The 17832-nt window shown below is 35.6% G+C and overlaps 1 protein-coding gene across 30 annotated transcripts in view; it reads right to left on the bottom strand.

Annotated features, from left to right (window-relative positions):
- The window catches only part of LOC115213534 (rho GTPase-activating protein 5), a 337859-nt gene that overhangs the window by 102670 nt on the left and 217357 nt on the right, over window positions 1-17832 (bottom strand). For 29 of the 30 annotated variants that reach the window (XM_036504237.1, XM_036504236.1, XM_036504239.1 and 26 more), the window contains exons 10-15: window positions 13778-13979; window positions 11216-11380; window positions 8699-8956; window positions 6797-6975; window positions 3272-3488; window positions 181-395 (exon numbers count right to left, since the gene is read on the bottom strand). In XM_036504237.1, coding sequence (XP_036360130.1) covers window positions 181-395; window positions 3272-3488; window positions 6797-6975; window positions 8699-8956; window positions 11216-11380; window positions 13778-13979 — 1236 coding nt within the window. The remainder of the gene's footprint in view (window positions 1-180; window positions 396-3271; window positions 3489-6796; window positions 6976-8698; window positions 8957-11215; window positions 11381-13777; window positions 13980-17832) is intronic. The other variant, XM_036504240.1, reaches the window with a different exon arrangement.

Genomic DNA, 17832 nt, shown 5'->3' with positions numbered 1-17832 from the left:
ACCCGAATTTGGTTAAACTGCACTGCAAAATGTGGGAGGAGTTAGGAATCTAAATCGTAGGAGACAGACACTCACACAACTACAGTTTTATATATATAGATTATCTGGAAAAAAGACATTTAACCAATTCAAAGAATTAATATGTTATAATAGAAACAAATTAATTCTAGGTACACTCACCCACATACTTGTTACGTCGGCTCTTTATTTCGCTTGGCTTTATAAGATGCTCCCCATTTGTTTGAGCAGCTATACTACTAATAATTTCATAGTCAGTTGGTGATGAAATGGGAGGTGGAGAAGGAGATGACGCTCGTTCCTGTTCACTGTCTGAATGGTATTGGTTGGGAAAAACCAAATGATCATACAAAGGTTCCGAGTCTTCTGTGCTCTGACTGCAGAGAAATAGAAAGCTCAGTGGCTTTAATTACTAGCAATGATATTGAAAATATTAAAAACAAATACATGACAAATACCATGAAGACCAAATGCTATTTTGTCCAATCCCCACTACACAATTTTCCCTTTTTTCTGTTTTAAACTGGTCAGCCCCAGACTGTCCACCATAACCTGAAATTCTTTGGATTAACGGAGAGCTAGTTGTGAAAACTGAATTGTAAGATATTACATTTGACTTTATAGTCCTTGTAAGATAGTGACTGTTGCAGGAAAAAGTATAGCCATTTGAGCCTGATGTTTATAACTCCATACTATAAGATGATGATAATAATAATATTGATAGCTTCAAATTTTGACACAAGGTCAGTGATTTCAGGGAGAAGCAAGTAAGTTGATAACTCAAATGGTCTCTTTTACTGACCCTGAAATGATGAAAGACAACGTTGCCCTGGGTAGCATTTGAACACTGAACATAAAGACCTGGAAGAAATGCTTCTAAGCATTTTGTCTGATGCACTAACAATTCTGCCAGTTTGCTGCCTTCAATAATAATAATAATCATCATCATCGTTTAATGTCCGTTCTCCATGCTAGCATGGGTTGGACGGTTCGACCGGGGATCTGGGAAGCCAGAAGGCTGCACCAGGCTCCAGAATTTCTTTTATTGCCACAAAGGCAACAGATAGGAAAGGTAATATTAATAATAATAATATTTATATAGTTCCATTGGTCAGTTGGTTAAATAGCTGACTCTTTTCAATTAAAGATACAAAAATTTGCTTTTACTTATAAAACTTAAAGCAAACCATTCAAAATACATTTCAAGCATAAAAGCAGAAAGAGAAAGTAGGAAGGTACAATTTATCTTTTAGAAAGTCCGAGAGATGCCAAAGTTTAGGTAACAAGCTGAAGTAAAAGGTGAAACTCAATACAGTGAAAATAAACCTTAAAATATCAAACAAGTCAAGCTTTTAGTCTAATGAGCTCCATACTAATTTTTTTCTAAATGGCATTAGTTTAGTCAATTCATACATGAAATGTGTTCAAAACAGGTGTAAAAACATGGAAAAGCAAAAAAATACCATTTAGTACCAAAATGAAATAAATTTTTAGATTAATTTAAGTAAACTCATTAAAGTTCTGGGTGCCAAAAAATCTGCAAGAGTATACGCATTGGTTTAGAAATATGAGAAATAATTTATTGATCTGCTGCTTAAACTTCAGGGGGGTCCTTTAAAATAATAAAAGCCAAGAAAACAGCATTACTTCCATACTTGACAGGCATGGTGGACACTGTGGGGCTCTTGACAGAGCTACACAGCAAACGAAGGTTACAAGATATACTGGGACTAAATGGAAAAAAGGATCACAGGATAAGAGCAATAACCAAGTTCATCATAATGATGACAACAATTTCTTGAAAAGGCATAATGCCACAGATTTATAGGGGAGGGAAAAGGGAGATTGTTACATTCATGCCTTTCCCGTGGGCATTAGCACTGTAAGTGAAAGCAGTTCTAGCTGGGAATTGAAACCGGGTCACGGACTCAGCTCACCAGGAACATACCACCACACAACAGTGCCTGCCACTGTAATGATAAATAACAAATAACAACAGTAATAATAATGATGCCTAAATATGAAGCAATTTAAAATGTCAGTGAAGCAAATGGCCTTCTGAACTCAGATCAGAATATAGAGAAAAGCAGAGGTACTGCAACAAAAGTACGAACAGAGTTCCATTAATATCTAACTTGGGACATGTATAGCAATCAAATTTGCTGGATGATGAGAAAATATATGAACAAGTAATGCATTATTAAATGACAAATGTGTTGTAATATTGCATTGTAACTGTTGTAAATGGTACATTTCTTCAGTTTGCAAACTTAATTCGCAACAGAATGGGAAGCTCGTATTCCCAAGTAATTTTCAATAGAACTCTGTCACCACTGGTTTAACTCATTCAGGCCAGGATTTCCTTTCATCTAACTACCACAAGAATGTTTTACTTTAGAAACAGGAAAAAATTTCCATATGGATTTGCTTAGTTGCTTTGAATCTTAAGAGCAGAAAACTGATTACAGCATTACCATTATTACATCCACCTTTGACTTGTATTTAGATTACTTGGAAGATATTAGTTTGGAGGTAGACATCCAGCCTGATCGAGTTAAAGCATAGCCTTATCTCCATTTCAACATACGAAACAAAGGCAGGCCTACAGTAAGAATACCAAAAGAACTCTACAGAAATGAAAGACTAAACACAAAATAGAACAAAATGTAAAGACCAAATATAAACAACCTACCTCTGCGAAGAAGACTGATTAGGATGATTGAAAAAGACTAGAATCCAACAGTTAATTAACATTTCCATGGAAAACCATGGAGATTTCTGGAGATGAAAATGTGTATAATAATGGCAAAACACAGATATATCCAGGTTTCACCTTATGCTGTAATTGGTTTAGATTTTCTGCCATCTACCAGTATCTTCCATAACTGATCCTAGACACTAAAAGATGAGGAGTTGGCCTCTTATTTGATAATAGGTGTAACAGAGTCAAATCGTTAGAACTCTTGGGTTGATACGTGATTAGCAGTGAAAGTATTATATTAGTAAATATATATATATTTTTTAAAGTTAATCAGAGAAGTAAAAAGCTGTCCAGATAGAATACATGAGCCTCAGTTCCAATCTATTTGTGCCTACATTGTGCAAAAGAGGACAATTCAGTTTGTTGTGTATTTTTCTTTGGATTTTGTATTTTTTAATTTTTTTTTTTTAATTATATTCAGAAATTTTTTAAGAAATAAGTAGTCAAAGTTGATTCCCTACGTGTACACGGATGCATTCTTAATATACTAACCAACCACAGTCTGGTGAGACGCACCTATTGCTTGTACTGCTCTTGGTTGTGTGATACAGATCATTTGGCTTGGGCAGTGGGGCTGGGGGCCTTTTGTCGATGTTTGGGTTTGATTCCGACAAGGGTGGCGATGGTGGATCAAGATTGCGGATGAAAAAATTTTCTGTGTCTTCACGGTGAACCCATGCATCGTTAAAGAAAGGTGTGAATACAGAATCTGAAACAGAAAAATAAACTAGATAGCAAAACTATCTTATATAAGTATACATAAAATTAATTAACACATTACCTGGTGTGTGTATGTGTGTGAAAGAGAGAGAGAGAGAGAGGTGGAATAGGAAATATTTACATATAATTCACACTTAGCCAAAGGTACAATGACAAAAATCATGTTAGACAAGAAAAAATTCTAACAACGAAAATTTGGTAAGCTCTCAATCATCAACAATTTGCAAAAAGCTGGGTCTTTACATCCATTCTATAATTATTAAAAGTCTTCTTAACACTTTAACAATTACAGCCAAAAACTAATGCTCTTAAAAATTCTTCTCAACAACTAATTAAACCTACACCCTCTTCATGTATGTGTGTGTATATATATCATCATCATCATCATTTAGCGTCCGTTTTCCATGCTAGCATGGGTTGGGCGGTTCAACTGGGGTCTGGGGAGCCCGAAGGCTGCACCAGGCCAGTCAGATCTGGCAGTGTTTCTACAGCTGGATGCCCTTCCTAACGCCAACCACTCCGAGAGTGTAGTGGGTGATTTTATGTGCCACCGACACAGGTGCCAGACGAGGCTGGCGAACGGCCACGCTCGGATGGTGTTTTTATGTGCCACCGACACAGGTGCCAGACGAGGCTGGCAGACGGCCACGCTCGGATGGTGTTTTTATGTGCCACCGACACAGGTGCCAGATGAGGCTGGCGGACGGCCACGATCGGATGGTGTTTGTTACGTCCCCAAAGCACGGAGGCCAGTCTATGCGGTACTGGCTACGGCCACGTTCGGATGATTTTCTTGTGTGCCACCGGCACTGGTACCACAAAGATACAAATTCCATTGATGTTCATCTATTTTGATTTGTTTTGATTTGATTTTCACTTGCCTCAACAGGTCTTCACAAGTGTCACAAGAAGGAAGGTATGCACAGGTGGACTGACTACGTCCCAGGTAGGGGCCACGGGTTATGGCCTGACTAGTCTTGCCGGGTCTTCGGATGGTGTTTTTATGTGCCACCGACACAGGTGCCAGATGAGATATATATATATATATACAGTAAAAGCAATTAAGGTTCAAGTGAGTTCTATTGAATTCACTTATATATACCGGAGTAAACACATAAATGTGAAAAAAAGAGTACTCAAATACCAGTGGTAGAGTAATATGCTTTATTTAAAGCAGCAGAAAATTCAACAAAACCTGTTACTCTGAGTTTCACGTTGCCGTTCGTCGGACAGTTTTTGCTAGATTCTAGCAAAAACTGTCCGACGAACGGCAACGTGAATCTCAGAGTAACAGGTTTTGTTGAATTTTCTGCTGCTTTAAATAAAGTATATATATATATATATATATATATATATATATATATATATATATATATATATATATGTATGTATATATATACATATAAATATATACATGTATATATATATATATGCATAGTTACGTACGCTCCGGTTTTAAAACCCAGTGTGAAACCGTATGGTCAGCTGTAAGGAATGATATTTTGATTATAATACCCACTTGACTTAATGTGTATTAAGTATGTTGGCCTATCCACTTCTCAATATGGTGTGACTATTTATTTTTAGAATGACACTTTGGGGCAGATGTGAGAGGCTGGATCTGGTAGTTTTGAACATGAATCAGGTAAAATATCTGGGTCAGATATGGCCAGTTTAAATGCTAAAAGGTTAAATATATGCACCAATATAAAACATAAAAGGAGCAATAGAGTGACCAACCCTTTGCCTTCTTAAATGGGTGCCTATAATGATGTTTAATATGTGTTAAAATCTTAGTTGTTAACTTGTAGTGTTTGAAATATTTTGCTCAACAAAACAAATTCATTAATAATGTTCCAGTGTAGCTGGCCAAGACGCACATACAAGTTACACTTAGTGGTAAAGAGACTTTGACATGAAAAATGTATCTGGCTCCAAAAACATCTACAAACATCTACAGCTGATCACTACACAACTGCACTGTTGAGCCATGTGTTTGCATGTTTGGCCTAGTTTATCAAGTTAGTCATTAACACTTTAGTGTTCAGGTTATTCAATCAAACATAGTGCCTATTGATTCCCATTGATTTGAATTAATCAAGCATTTTCTCATATCTTCAAGATCTTGATGGTGTAATTACTTAATGTAGATTAACATTGTAGGGTGGGTGTGAGAGCCTGGATCTGGTCAGTTTGAACATAAAACAGATTAAATATTTTGGCCGGATATGGCCGGTTTAAATACTAAAGGGTTAAATGATTCAGAAAAAAATTATAAAATGGTCAATCAACTGGCAGTGAAGTATGAAAATGCTTGACAACCAACCAACAATTGCATATACAACAGTCCATATTAGGATTGCTGAGACCCAAACCAATTGCTGATTAAATACTCATATACGTTACAGTTCTGTATTCAATGATAATCCAATACTTACACCTTTCCCCATTCTAACTTGACTCACTCTGATATTAGCCACAAAGGATCGTCTTTTGGTTTTGATGATGAGTATTCAGTTGTTGGACCAACTCAACTACTTCCTCATTAAATTAACTTGTAAGTGGCTGAGTATTCTATAAACCTGTTTACTCTTAACCCTTTCGTTACCAACCCGGCTGAAACCGGCCCTGGCTCTGAGTACAAATGCCTTGTTTTCATAAATTTTGAATTAAAATCTTCCACCAAACCTCAGTCACAATTTATGTTCCTAACACTAGCTTAATGATAACTAAGTTATTTTACTAAATTCTTTGTTATATTTAAAGTAATTGAAAGATACACAGAGCTTCTCAAAATAAATACAATAACGAAAGGGTTAAGAGAATTTTCAAGCTGAATCATCTTGGCTGCACAACACACAACAAGCCTGGGCCTCTGAATAACAGGTACAATGCATCAGGCAGGCTTCCATACAGTTTCATCAAACCAATTCTCTTACATGGGTACCAAAGGCTAAAGTAGAAGACACTTGTCCAAGATGTCACCAAACAGGATAGAACACAGTTCCCTATGACTGCAACGTGATCTTCTCGATCAAATGTTGAATCTACATCCACACCATAATTCTCCATTAGTTGTACAGAATCAAGATGGCTGAAACATGGTTCACAATTGAAAAAGAAAAAAAACAACACCTACTTGAAGAACATGTGAATTTAAATGAAGTAGTACAATCTCAAAACAAACAATAATAATTGAGCGTCCAGGTAATTTTGGATTAATTTAATAATTTCTAGATTAAAAAGAAAAAAAAAAGAAAGAAGTTTTTAAAAGGAAACTGAAATGTTGATACATACGCTGGTGTTGGAAAGTGTGTGACGTAGTCATGAAGTATGCTTTCAGCCTCTCAGCCACAGAGCTTCCTTCTGAGATCAAAGTGGTCACATTTTCATCATGCAATAGAGCAGTACCAATACTATCAGCGATAGCAAGGACTAGAATGGGTATCTGGTGTTGCAGATGAGCTGCAAATGCTCTGAAATATATAAGGAAAGGATAACAGAATAATACTTTCTAATTTAAGTATGTGCTCTCAAACTTTAGTAAGTTATAATGAATTACATTGATTTTACTATTTGACTTCATACCTATTTCATTGACCTCATCTCTTCACAAGAATGAAAGGCAATATTGTCTCTGGAGAGATTGGAGCTCAAAACAAGAGTGTACATTACAAGGCATTTCATTTAACAGCACTTAACACTAATGCTGCTTCTAGTCACCAAGCTAATAGTAATAAGCATTAACACAATTTTCTTTTTTGACACATTGATAAGTCTGTTAATAAATAAATTTTCTTTTTGAACAAATTTTGCTCTGTTTTCTAGTTAATAGCAAGGAAATGTAGAAAATTACTAGTTACAAAATCTAGAAAAGATGTTATAATGTAGCTGTTATCTCAAGGAAACAACTACATCTGAAACACAAAAGTTTTGCATTTACAAAACTTTGATGCCTATGAAAAATAAAAATACTTAAGATGTAGTATCAATATTATTCACTTCAACAACTTTGCCATTATATTTTGTACCAATAAGTATCTAGAATATACATTTCACATTATATATAATTCAAGTTCATTGTAAGAGGGAATTCTCAAGCAAGACTCAAACTCAAAAGACAAGTCACCCAACAATGATAATGAGTTAATTTAGCACCTTCCATGCAATTTGCCACCAACTTTTATAGAAGCTAATTTAGTGATTAAAAGATTTAAATTAACAAACCTGAACTTAATGCAAGCTATAAAATTCAGTGTGCTCAAAAAGTCTTGTCACTTCATTAGTGACTAGCTTGAACTCTCTCTCAAGAAGAACTTAAATAAAACTCAAGGTAAAATCATACACAGACACACACAAATTTAGACAAAAATCTAGAAATACTAGGTTTTACAAAGAAAAAGTAAAAGAAACTGATGTGGATTCTCCAAATCCAATCTATTAGTAGCACAGTGAAGATTTTTAAGACATTCCAAAGATTCTTAATTTGAGATTATTTAGATGAACAGATGCACACACTTTGGGTTTGTGCTTTGACAGCTCAACCAACACACTAACTCAACCACATATTTACAAACACTAGCAATTCTTTTAATTCAAAAGAATCTTGTTGTCTTGTTAGCAACCGGCTTAAACTCTCTTAAGGACTTAAATAAAAATTGTATATACATACATGCAGATATATACATGCATACATATATATATGCACATGCATATACAAATTATTTTCAAATACGTTTTTCATAAAAATCTTCCTCACATCATTTGCAAAGGACGTGGTGAAAAAAAATCTTTTAAACTCTTGTCAAAACGGAAAAACCCCCAACTTATATGAGTGTGCTATTCCAAAAGTCCACCAAGGCATTCTCTTGTGAAAATTGGGCTGGCAGTGATGGGATACTCAGCTAATGCTGGCATCTTGCTAAAGTGCACCCAGTTCATCTTGTAAAGTGGTTGTCAAATGAACAGAAACAACATAGAGAAGAGGAGATACTTGAAACTTACTGGGTCCAAGAGAATTTCTTTGGTGCTGATGCTGTGACAAAATACACTTAGCAAAATATTATGATGTATATATTTTACATAAACAAAAGAACTTAGATCTGGGTTATGACTTTGGGTCATACAAGGCTTCCTACTACACTGCATTATAAGGCTGACTAGGAGTAAAATTGTCAAAGTGTGAAATAAAATACTCACCTCATTGTTGAAAGGGAAGCTTGTCTCTGAGCCGAATAAATCAATATGTAACCATGGAAAAGTGTATCCCTCATGAGGTTAGCACCATGATATGAAGTTAACATGATGTTCAATCTCACTCTAAGATCATCTAGGAATATATCAACCAGCCACTGGCCATTATCCTTATTAACAACACGGAAGAATTCTTGATTGAGCAATGGGGCAAGAGCAAATTCCATGGGAAATTTATCACCACACATCATACACACAGCAATTCTGAAAGAGAGGAAGATTTGAAACAAGTAATTAATAATTCAAAACACACAAAAAGAATATTCTTAACAACTAAGGTATTAAGAAAAATTCACCAAAGACAAGAGGACAATGGCTGCAGAATCACAAGCATTATGCTATGAACTAGCCAAGAACTTCATAGCAATAGATTCTTTTGTGACAGACGTCTAAATGAAACAAGAATTCAATCAACTGAACTGTATCAACATGCAAAAGGCATTCAATATACAGCAATGCACAAAAACATGCTAAAACATCTCTTTGAGATAGCATTATACTGACTCTTAATGAAATAATTAACCTTCATTACTATACTTATATAAATTTCAAATTACATCAATCTATGCTATAATAAGCTGCTTATTGATTAATCAGAGATATGTAACTTTTATTAAAAGAAAGCAATTACTAAGGTCTACACTGTCTAGAAAATTCTTAAAAATTCCAATTTTGATATACTTAAAAAAAAAAAAAAAATCAAAATGTGGTTTTCAAGGCCTTATTATTAATGAAAATTTTGACTACATTATTCAATCAGAAAAATTTATTTTAATTCTCTGCAAGAGAGTGTTTTTGAACACTCCAGTTATACTTCAAACTAGAGAAGTGTGCCCTGTCCCATCTTATTTACTCATAAGTTTCTGAAAACTGGATATTTGTTAATGAAATTTTTTACATGGAGTTCCGTATGGCTGCAGTCCAATGGCTGAAACTAGGGAAAAAATACAGTTCAGATGGTGTAGATTCACATTATTTCATAATTTGCTGTGAAAACTTCTTTAGAAGGGGGCGTGGTGGCTAATTCACATGCCTTGATTTTGTTTCTTCATTACTTTCAAGAAAATGTGTATTTTTTTAATCAAATTCTCTGTAAATATTTTTCAGAAGGAGCAGATTATAATTATATTAGAATTAAATGTGAAAAAAACTGGAAGTGGGGGCAATATTTCCCATCCTGACTTTGTTTCCTCATGCTTTGATGGTGTAGATTACAATTATGTTGAAAAAAAAAAATTTTTTTTAATGACTTTTCCAACAATTCTCTGAAAGGAATCTTTGTTGAAAGAAGTATACAATACATATATTTCTTTCATAATTCTATCACAATCTTAATCCCTCTCTTTTAAGTAAACTCAAAAGTACCCCCATCCTCTATATGGTTGTTTAGTATGCCAGAAATAGCAGAGATCATGTGGGTCTAAAAAGTAATTGCTTTCTCAACATAACTAAAATCTACTTCATCAAAACAAATTAAGAAACAAAGTTGAGATGTGTGAAATACTTGTCCCCACCCAACTTCTTTCTTTTACACATTAAGCTTTAATGTAATCATGAGCAACATCATCTGAAAGGTATTTGTAGAAAATTTCATTAAAAAATATCCATTTTTTTAATGCTATGTGGTGTGTGAATTATCCCTGACTGCCTTAACCCTTTCGTTACCGTACTTATTTTGAGATGCTCTGTGTTTCTTTCAATTACTTTAAATATAACAAAGTATTTCATAAAATAACTTAGTCGTCATTCAGCTAGTGTTAGGAACATAAATTGTGACTAAGGTTTGGAGGAAGATCTTTATTCAAAACTTATGAAAACAAGACATTTGTAGTACAGAGCCAGAGGTGGTTTCTGCCGGGTTGGTGTTGAAAGGGTTAAGAATTGTTTCTCTATTATATATTTTAACCCTTTCTGTTACCATATTTCTGTTGAGATGCTGTGTGTTTCTTTCAATTACTTTAAATATAACAAAGAATTTAGTAAAATAACTTAGTCGTCATTAAGCTAGTGTTAGGAACATAAATTGTGACTAAAGTTTGGTGGAAGATTTTAATTGAAAACTTATGGAAAGAAGACATTTATACTACAGAGCCAGAGGCGGTTTTGGCCGGGTTGGTAACGAAAGGGTTAATAATTCTGGTATAATCACAATCTACACGATCCAAAATGTATTGGTACAAAGTTTTATGAAAAAATATTCATTTTTCAGAAAGTCATAAGGAAACAAGGTCAGTGGACACACTTCTGTAGTTATGCCCTAAATTTATTTATCGAATGAGTACAATCAGACGAATAAAGGATACAAAGGAAAAATTAGATGTAAAATACCAGGAAAATTACACAAATTGGGAATCCACAGCATAAATATCATTTAGTGACTGGCAGAAAACTGTCAGAGGGAATTTTTCTGCCAGATTTCCATTACAAAAACGAAAAACAAAAATGACTGGTTGACATTCTTACCTCATATCTGCTTCTAAATAATCTGAACTCTGCCAACATGATAATAATGCCGAAGCAGCAGGACGTATTATGCTTTGCAATGCATGCTCAGTTTGTGCTTGAATGAATTTCCTTCTTTCAGTGCCTTCAGGTTCAGATGGAATGTAATAGAATTTACACTGCAGGCTGAAATGGAATTTCAAACCAAAGTGTAAGGATGCTATGAGGGCAGTGGCAAAAGACGTTAGCAGCTGGGTTTTTTTTTTTTTTTTTTGATTTTCACAAATACTTTCATTTTTAATTTGAAATAATAAAAATAGCATAGAAAAAACAAAACAAAACAAATATTCTTTAATGTAAAATTTGTCATATTTATAAACACAACCCAATATCAGTGACATGATATAAGTCACTGCTCTTTCGTAATAACAGGAGTACCAAGGTTTTTGATGTTGTAAGTGTTAAGTTTTAATGCTATGCTCCAAAATAATGGTTAACATATAGAATTAAAACAACTGAAATGAATGTTGAAATCTGTAGCAATCCATAGCATATTATATAGAAATTAATGCATGAATTAAACAGACGAAGGTATCTTTTCAGGTGAGAGAAAATGCTCAGTCACAAAACAGTGTATTTTGGTTTCAAATATTGAAATAAATGATTTTTAACAAAGATTGAAGACTCAAAAACATTTGCTGGTGTAAAGGTAAATGTAAATCCTTTCTGCCTTTCTTCATAGCAGTAATAACATAAGTGGAATAACCACAATTAGGGACTGAAATAGCTTGCCAAGAGTTTATATATTTTCTTTGATTTTTTTTTTTTTAATTTTGAAATCTATATTTGAAAAGGTTCTCAACTACAGGAGGGTATGATGATTTTAGTAATTTTTTCCTTTCTTTCATTATTACACAGAGGCTCTCCTTGATGTGCTTGACACCTGTATGTCAAACATGGGCTGGAAAGATATACAGTAGTTGTGATTAGGGGAGAGGTACAAGCATTAAGTAGGCTAGAATAATAGTAAAGAAATAGAGGGAAGATATGGTACATCTGTAGACTTGTGACGCAGGTGGGCTGTTGATTGGAAAATCATTGTCAATCAGCTTAATGAGCATTATTAAGTGTGCTACTCCACAGCTTTGAAGAATGCCAATTATTAATGAATACTGCAGTTATTGGATGGATATTTGACAAAGTCCAAGAAAGAGTTCCACTGCAGCAGAATGAAACTAAGTCAGTGTCAAACTCTGAATCATTTCAAGACAAACACTGAACAAGTACATAACTGAGAATAAAGAATACGTGACAGCACTCGACGTTGGTGATATTTAATTCTAACAAGAACAGAGATGGTTACTTTTGCATAGTACTTATTTATCTACTGTAAGAGGCAGGTTAAATCAATGAGAGTTCAGGGTCATATTTATAAACACAACCCAATATCAGTGACATGATATAAGTCACTGCTCTTTCGTAATAACAGGAGTACCAAGGTTTTTGATGTTGTGAGTGTTAGGTTTTAATGCTATGCTCCCAAATAATGGTTAACATATGGAATTAACCCCTTACCCAACAATTATTTTGAAAATAAATGTATTTTTTCAGACACATTTTTTAATTGTTTTATTTTACTATGTTTTGAATGGTGATTTCGAGGTATATTTCAAACCTTATTTATTATGAATTTTAATATTTTAAAATCTTTTGACGAGTTAACTCGCCAGAGATAGAAAAAAACGATTTCGATCAAAATGCATATATTCGTTTCTGCCGGGTAAGGGGTTAAAACAACTGAAATGAATGTTGAAATCTGTAGCAATCCATAGCATATTATATAGGAATTAATGCATGAATTAAACAGATGAAGGTATCTTTTCAGGTGAGAGAAAATGCTCAGTCACAAAACACTCTCATCAACAACGATTGCAAATTTCAAAACATGACATATAACTGATTAATTTCTTTCATTTGAAATGCTAACATCAATGCATGACTTATTCTTTGAGTAAAGAAATTTTCATGCTATCTTATATTTACTACTACTATGGCAATCCCTCAAGGTCGAGGATGATGGTCTTCGCGCAAATTTATTGGTGAGTCCGTAGGTGACCGATAAGACCAATTCTTGCTTGAAAAGATCGGTCGCAGTGCGGACATCTAGTGCCGGAAGGGAGAGTCGCACGTGGTTGTTGTTGGCGCTCCTTCCGTCGTCGTCTTTTCTCCTCCAGCTCTGCAGACCTTTTCGACTCAAAAGTCGCCGTTCCCTCATGGATGGTGGTTTTCCAGAGTGGTCTGTTTTTTGCCGTTTCCTCCCAGTTGGTGAAGTCGATGTCACACTTTTTGAGGTTCGTTTTCAGGGAGTCCTTGTAGCGTTTCTTCAGGCCTCCTTTTGTACGCTTGCCGTCTTTGAGTTGGGAGTAGAAGATCTGTTTGGGAAGTCGTTCGTCAAATCGTTTCAGATCGTATCTTATATTCACACACTGGTTGACTAGATTAAACTTTCAGCTATTCGTTAACCCTAATAAGATAATGAAACTCACCAATAGCAGTGAACTGAGAAAAAAATTGTATACTTACTTGTCTGCAAATTGTTGTCCTTGTTCTCTTAACTGATTTATCTCACGTTCACTAAGCAGAGGATTATGGAACTGGATTATCACAAATCGTAGCCTGTCCAAAACTAAACCATCTTCTCTAGCCAAATCAGACAACCAAGTCTGCTCCAAACTCACTTGCACATATTCAAATGTGTGATGAGAGTTATACACACAAACACAGCCTAAAAAGAAGAAGTTATGGCAGCAAATAACAAACAAGAAATGCCATTAATAATGACAAGTAAAATGAAATTCATAAAATTTGTTTTTTACCAATGTCCAATTTAAATGGTCAAAATGTTTAGATATAAATAATATTCAGAATAAAAAGAAACCTATTTAAATGGTACTTAAAAGCATTGAAAGATAGAGTGACGTCCCCTGATCAATGCGCCATTCAATTTTAGTATTTTACCAGTTTGAGTTGAAGGAAGTTTACTAATATAGGAATTGAAAAGTCGGTGGTTATGTTAATTTAGTTTCCAAGTCTTCAACTATAGCCTCAGGCTGACCAAAGCCTTGTGAGTGGATTTGGTAGACGGAAACTGAAAGAAGCCCGTCGTATATATATTTCTTTACTACCCACAAGGGGCTAAACACAGAGAGGACAAACTAGGACAGACAAACGGATTAAGTCGATTACATTGACCCCAGTGCGTAACAGGTACTTATTTAATCGACCCCGAAAGGATGAAAGGCAAAGTCGACCTCGGCGGAATTTGAACTTAACAGTAAACGAAATACGGTTACATATTTCGCCCGGCATGCTAACGTTTCTGCCAGCACGTATATATGTTTATATATATATGTATGTGTGTGTGTATATGTTTGTGTGTCTGTTTGTCCCCCCCAACATTGCTTGACAACCGATGGTGGTGTGTTTACATCCCTGTAACTTAGTGGTTTGGCAAAAGAAACTTATTAGAATAAGTACTAGGCTTCCAAAGAATAAGTCCTGGGGTCGATTTGCTTGATTAAAGGCAGTGCTCCAGCATGGCTGCAGTCAAATGACTGAAACAAGTAAAAGTGTAGGTCTATTCATGCATTTCTAAATGACAAGATCTCTGTATTTATTAACTATGATGAAATAATGCATTATATATTTTGAATAAGTTATCAGAAAAAGGAATATCTTTTTAGAGAAAAAATATTCCACCAAAATGATTGTGTATGTATGTATGTATGTACATAAATGGTGGTGGTGGTGGGGCTTTTTGTAGTACTTCATTTCATCTAAAGACAATACAGCATATGACAGAGTTTAGAGAGAAATAATCTACTGAATTTGTATTTTATGAATTTGATAAAATGGCCAGATATTTGAAGCAGAGGAGACAACAAAAATAGGATCTGAGCTCAGCACTGTCGGCTAACACTGATTGATTAATAAGTCTCTGGTGCAGTGAGCCATTCTTGTCTGTTTTTGACCATTTTGGCACAGGCTGGACAAGATTAAGGTAGTATTTCCCTTGTGTCACCAACCAGTACCTACTTTCCAAGTAAGGTTGTTTTTTTTTTTTTATATTCCACTAGTCTTCATACATAAAAACCATCAAGCTACAGAATATTTACAGGAGGTTTAAACATGTCACCATGGCTCAAACAGTGTGAGCGCAAAAACATACTGGGGTAAACACACACCCTTCTTTCTCCTATTTTTCTTTGCGGTTGTGAATTACAGGGTGACAAAAAACACCCAGTACACTCTGTAAAATGGTTGATGTTTAAAAGAACATCCAGCTGTAGAAGTCATGCCAAAACTGATATACTGTCATCAGACACATTGGATTCTGTTAAACCATACAACCCATGCCAACACAGTAAGCATAATAACGACACACATACTACATATATATGTGCACACAAACTGTGCTGATTGTGGACGAAAGTGCCATCGTTCATACTAATTGTGTTGGTTGCAAGCATGTCTGGGCTGTTTGTGGTTCAGTAGACTGGGGGAGGATTAATTCGCTTAGAAGCAGGAGAGGGACAGCAGAAATGGCATCCAGATGGTAAAAATGCTGCCTCTTAAAAAAACGTGTGACCCATGCAAGCATGGGAAAGTAGACATTAAAACAGCAATGGTGTGTGTGTGTGTGTGTGTGTGTTTGTGAGAGAGAGAGAGATTATATAAAATGAACTTCCTTGTGGTTACTTTCCACCAATTTCACTCAAAAGGTATTGGTCAACCTGAAAGCTATACAAGACAATTACCGAAAGAGACAAGAACCATATAGAGATATATAACATGAAAACACATGGTTACAAAGTGAACTTTGCAACTGTTTATCCATGCCTGCACCTAACAAAAATACTTAATTCTCAATGATTTAGGGCATTTACATGTAAATAAGTGGGGAAGCACTCCGTCGGTTACGACGACGAGGGTTACGGTTGATCCGAATCAACGGAACAGCCTGCTCGTGAAATTAACGTGTAAGTGGCTGAGCACTCCACAGACACGTGTACCCTTAACGTAGTTCTCGGGGATATTCAGCGTGACACAGAGAGTGATAAGGCCGGCCCCTTGAAATACAGGTACAACAGAAATAGGAAGTAAGAGTGAGAGAAAGTTGTGGTGAAAGAGTACAGCAGGGATCACCACCATCCCCTGCCGGAGCCTCGTGAAGCTTTAGGTGTTTTCGTTCAATAAACACTCACAACGCCCGGTCTGGGAATCGAAACCGCGATCCTATGACCGCGAGTCCGCTGCCCTAACCACTGGGCCATTGCGCCTCCATGTAAATAAGTATCATACAGAGGTATAGACTAGTACTGTAAACAACAACACAATAATAGACAAGTCCTTTATTAGATTGCAGTGACATACTGGAATCCTCCAACAAGATAAATCTATGGAAGACTGTCTTGGAGGAAAAACACCTCTGTATCTTTATTATCTGCAATCTGGGAAATGATCCATCAAATTGCAACGCTTTTCAATAATGATGAGTTAAAAAAGAGAAAATAATTCAAAATAGAAAGTTAGAGGGAAACAATTTTGTATAGCTGCCCAAATATTAAAACATCATGGTGAAACAGACCTAAAATCATTGGAGTGGTAAAGTAGTATACTTAAATGTTTGCTAAGACTGGTTGCTTGGTGGGAAGTAATTGAGAGAGCTCTCGTCATGGATGGATGGATCAGCAATCTATTGCAAATGATCTGCTTCTCCCCCCCCACACACAACTAAGTGAACAGACACAATGCATATTTAAATAAGTTATGAGGTAAAACTTAAAAAAAAACAAACAACAAAACAATTCATTACAATCACGGACTACCAAGTGATTGTGTGCATCTAGAAAAGTCTGCAGTAAATTTGAACTCAATCTGCGACTTACCAGTTCCATGCTTATCCATTCAGTCATTTTATTTCTCTACAGTGAATAAGATAATGAAATGCTGGATGGCAGTGGCTCATCATCATCATCATCATTTAACATCCATTTTCCATGCTGGCATGGGTTGGACGGTTTGACCAGGCTGGCATTTGGGAAGGCTGCACCAGACTCCATTCTGATTTAGCATAGTTTTCTATGGCTGGATGCCCTTCCTAATTCAGAGTGTAATGGGTGATTTTACGTGCCATTTGTGTGACACTGGGGTGCTTTTACATACCACCGCCATGGTTGCCAATTTGTGTGAGATCAGTATTTGCCACAAATGCGATTTTGCTCAGCTTGATAGGTCTTCTCAAGTACAACATAATGCCAAAAGTCTGTCATTGCCTCCATGGGGCCCAACACTCGAAAGGAAGTCAACCACTTTGCCTCTGTGAGGCCTAACGCTCAAAAGGAACTCAGTCACTTTGCCTCTGTGAGGCCCAACGCTAAAAAGGTGTTCTTTACATGCCACCAGCACAGGTCCTCTCAAACTCAGCACAATGCCAAAGGTCTCTGTCACTAGCCATTGCTTCTGTGAGGCAGTAGTAAAGTGATAATTGAATAATTTAACATTTGCTAAAGGTGATTTTTATTACAAACTTAAACTTCTAAGAATCTCATTGTAAATTATTCTTTCCTTCTACAAAA

The sequence above is a fragment of the Octopus sinensis genome, linkage group LG6 (genome assembly GCF_006345805.1).
Source record: "Octopus sinensis linkage group LG6, ASM634580v1, whole genome shotgun sequence".
In the NCBI taxonomy this organism is placed as follows: Eukaryota; Metazoa; Mollusca; class Cephalopoda; order Octopoda; family Octopodidae; genus Octopus; species Octopus sinensis.
Note: the sequence above shows the minus strand (reverse complement) of the source record. Positions and strands in the feature narration are given on the sequence as shown.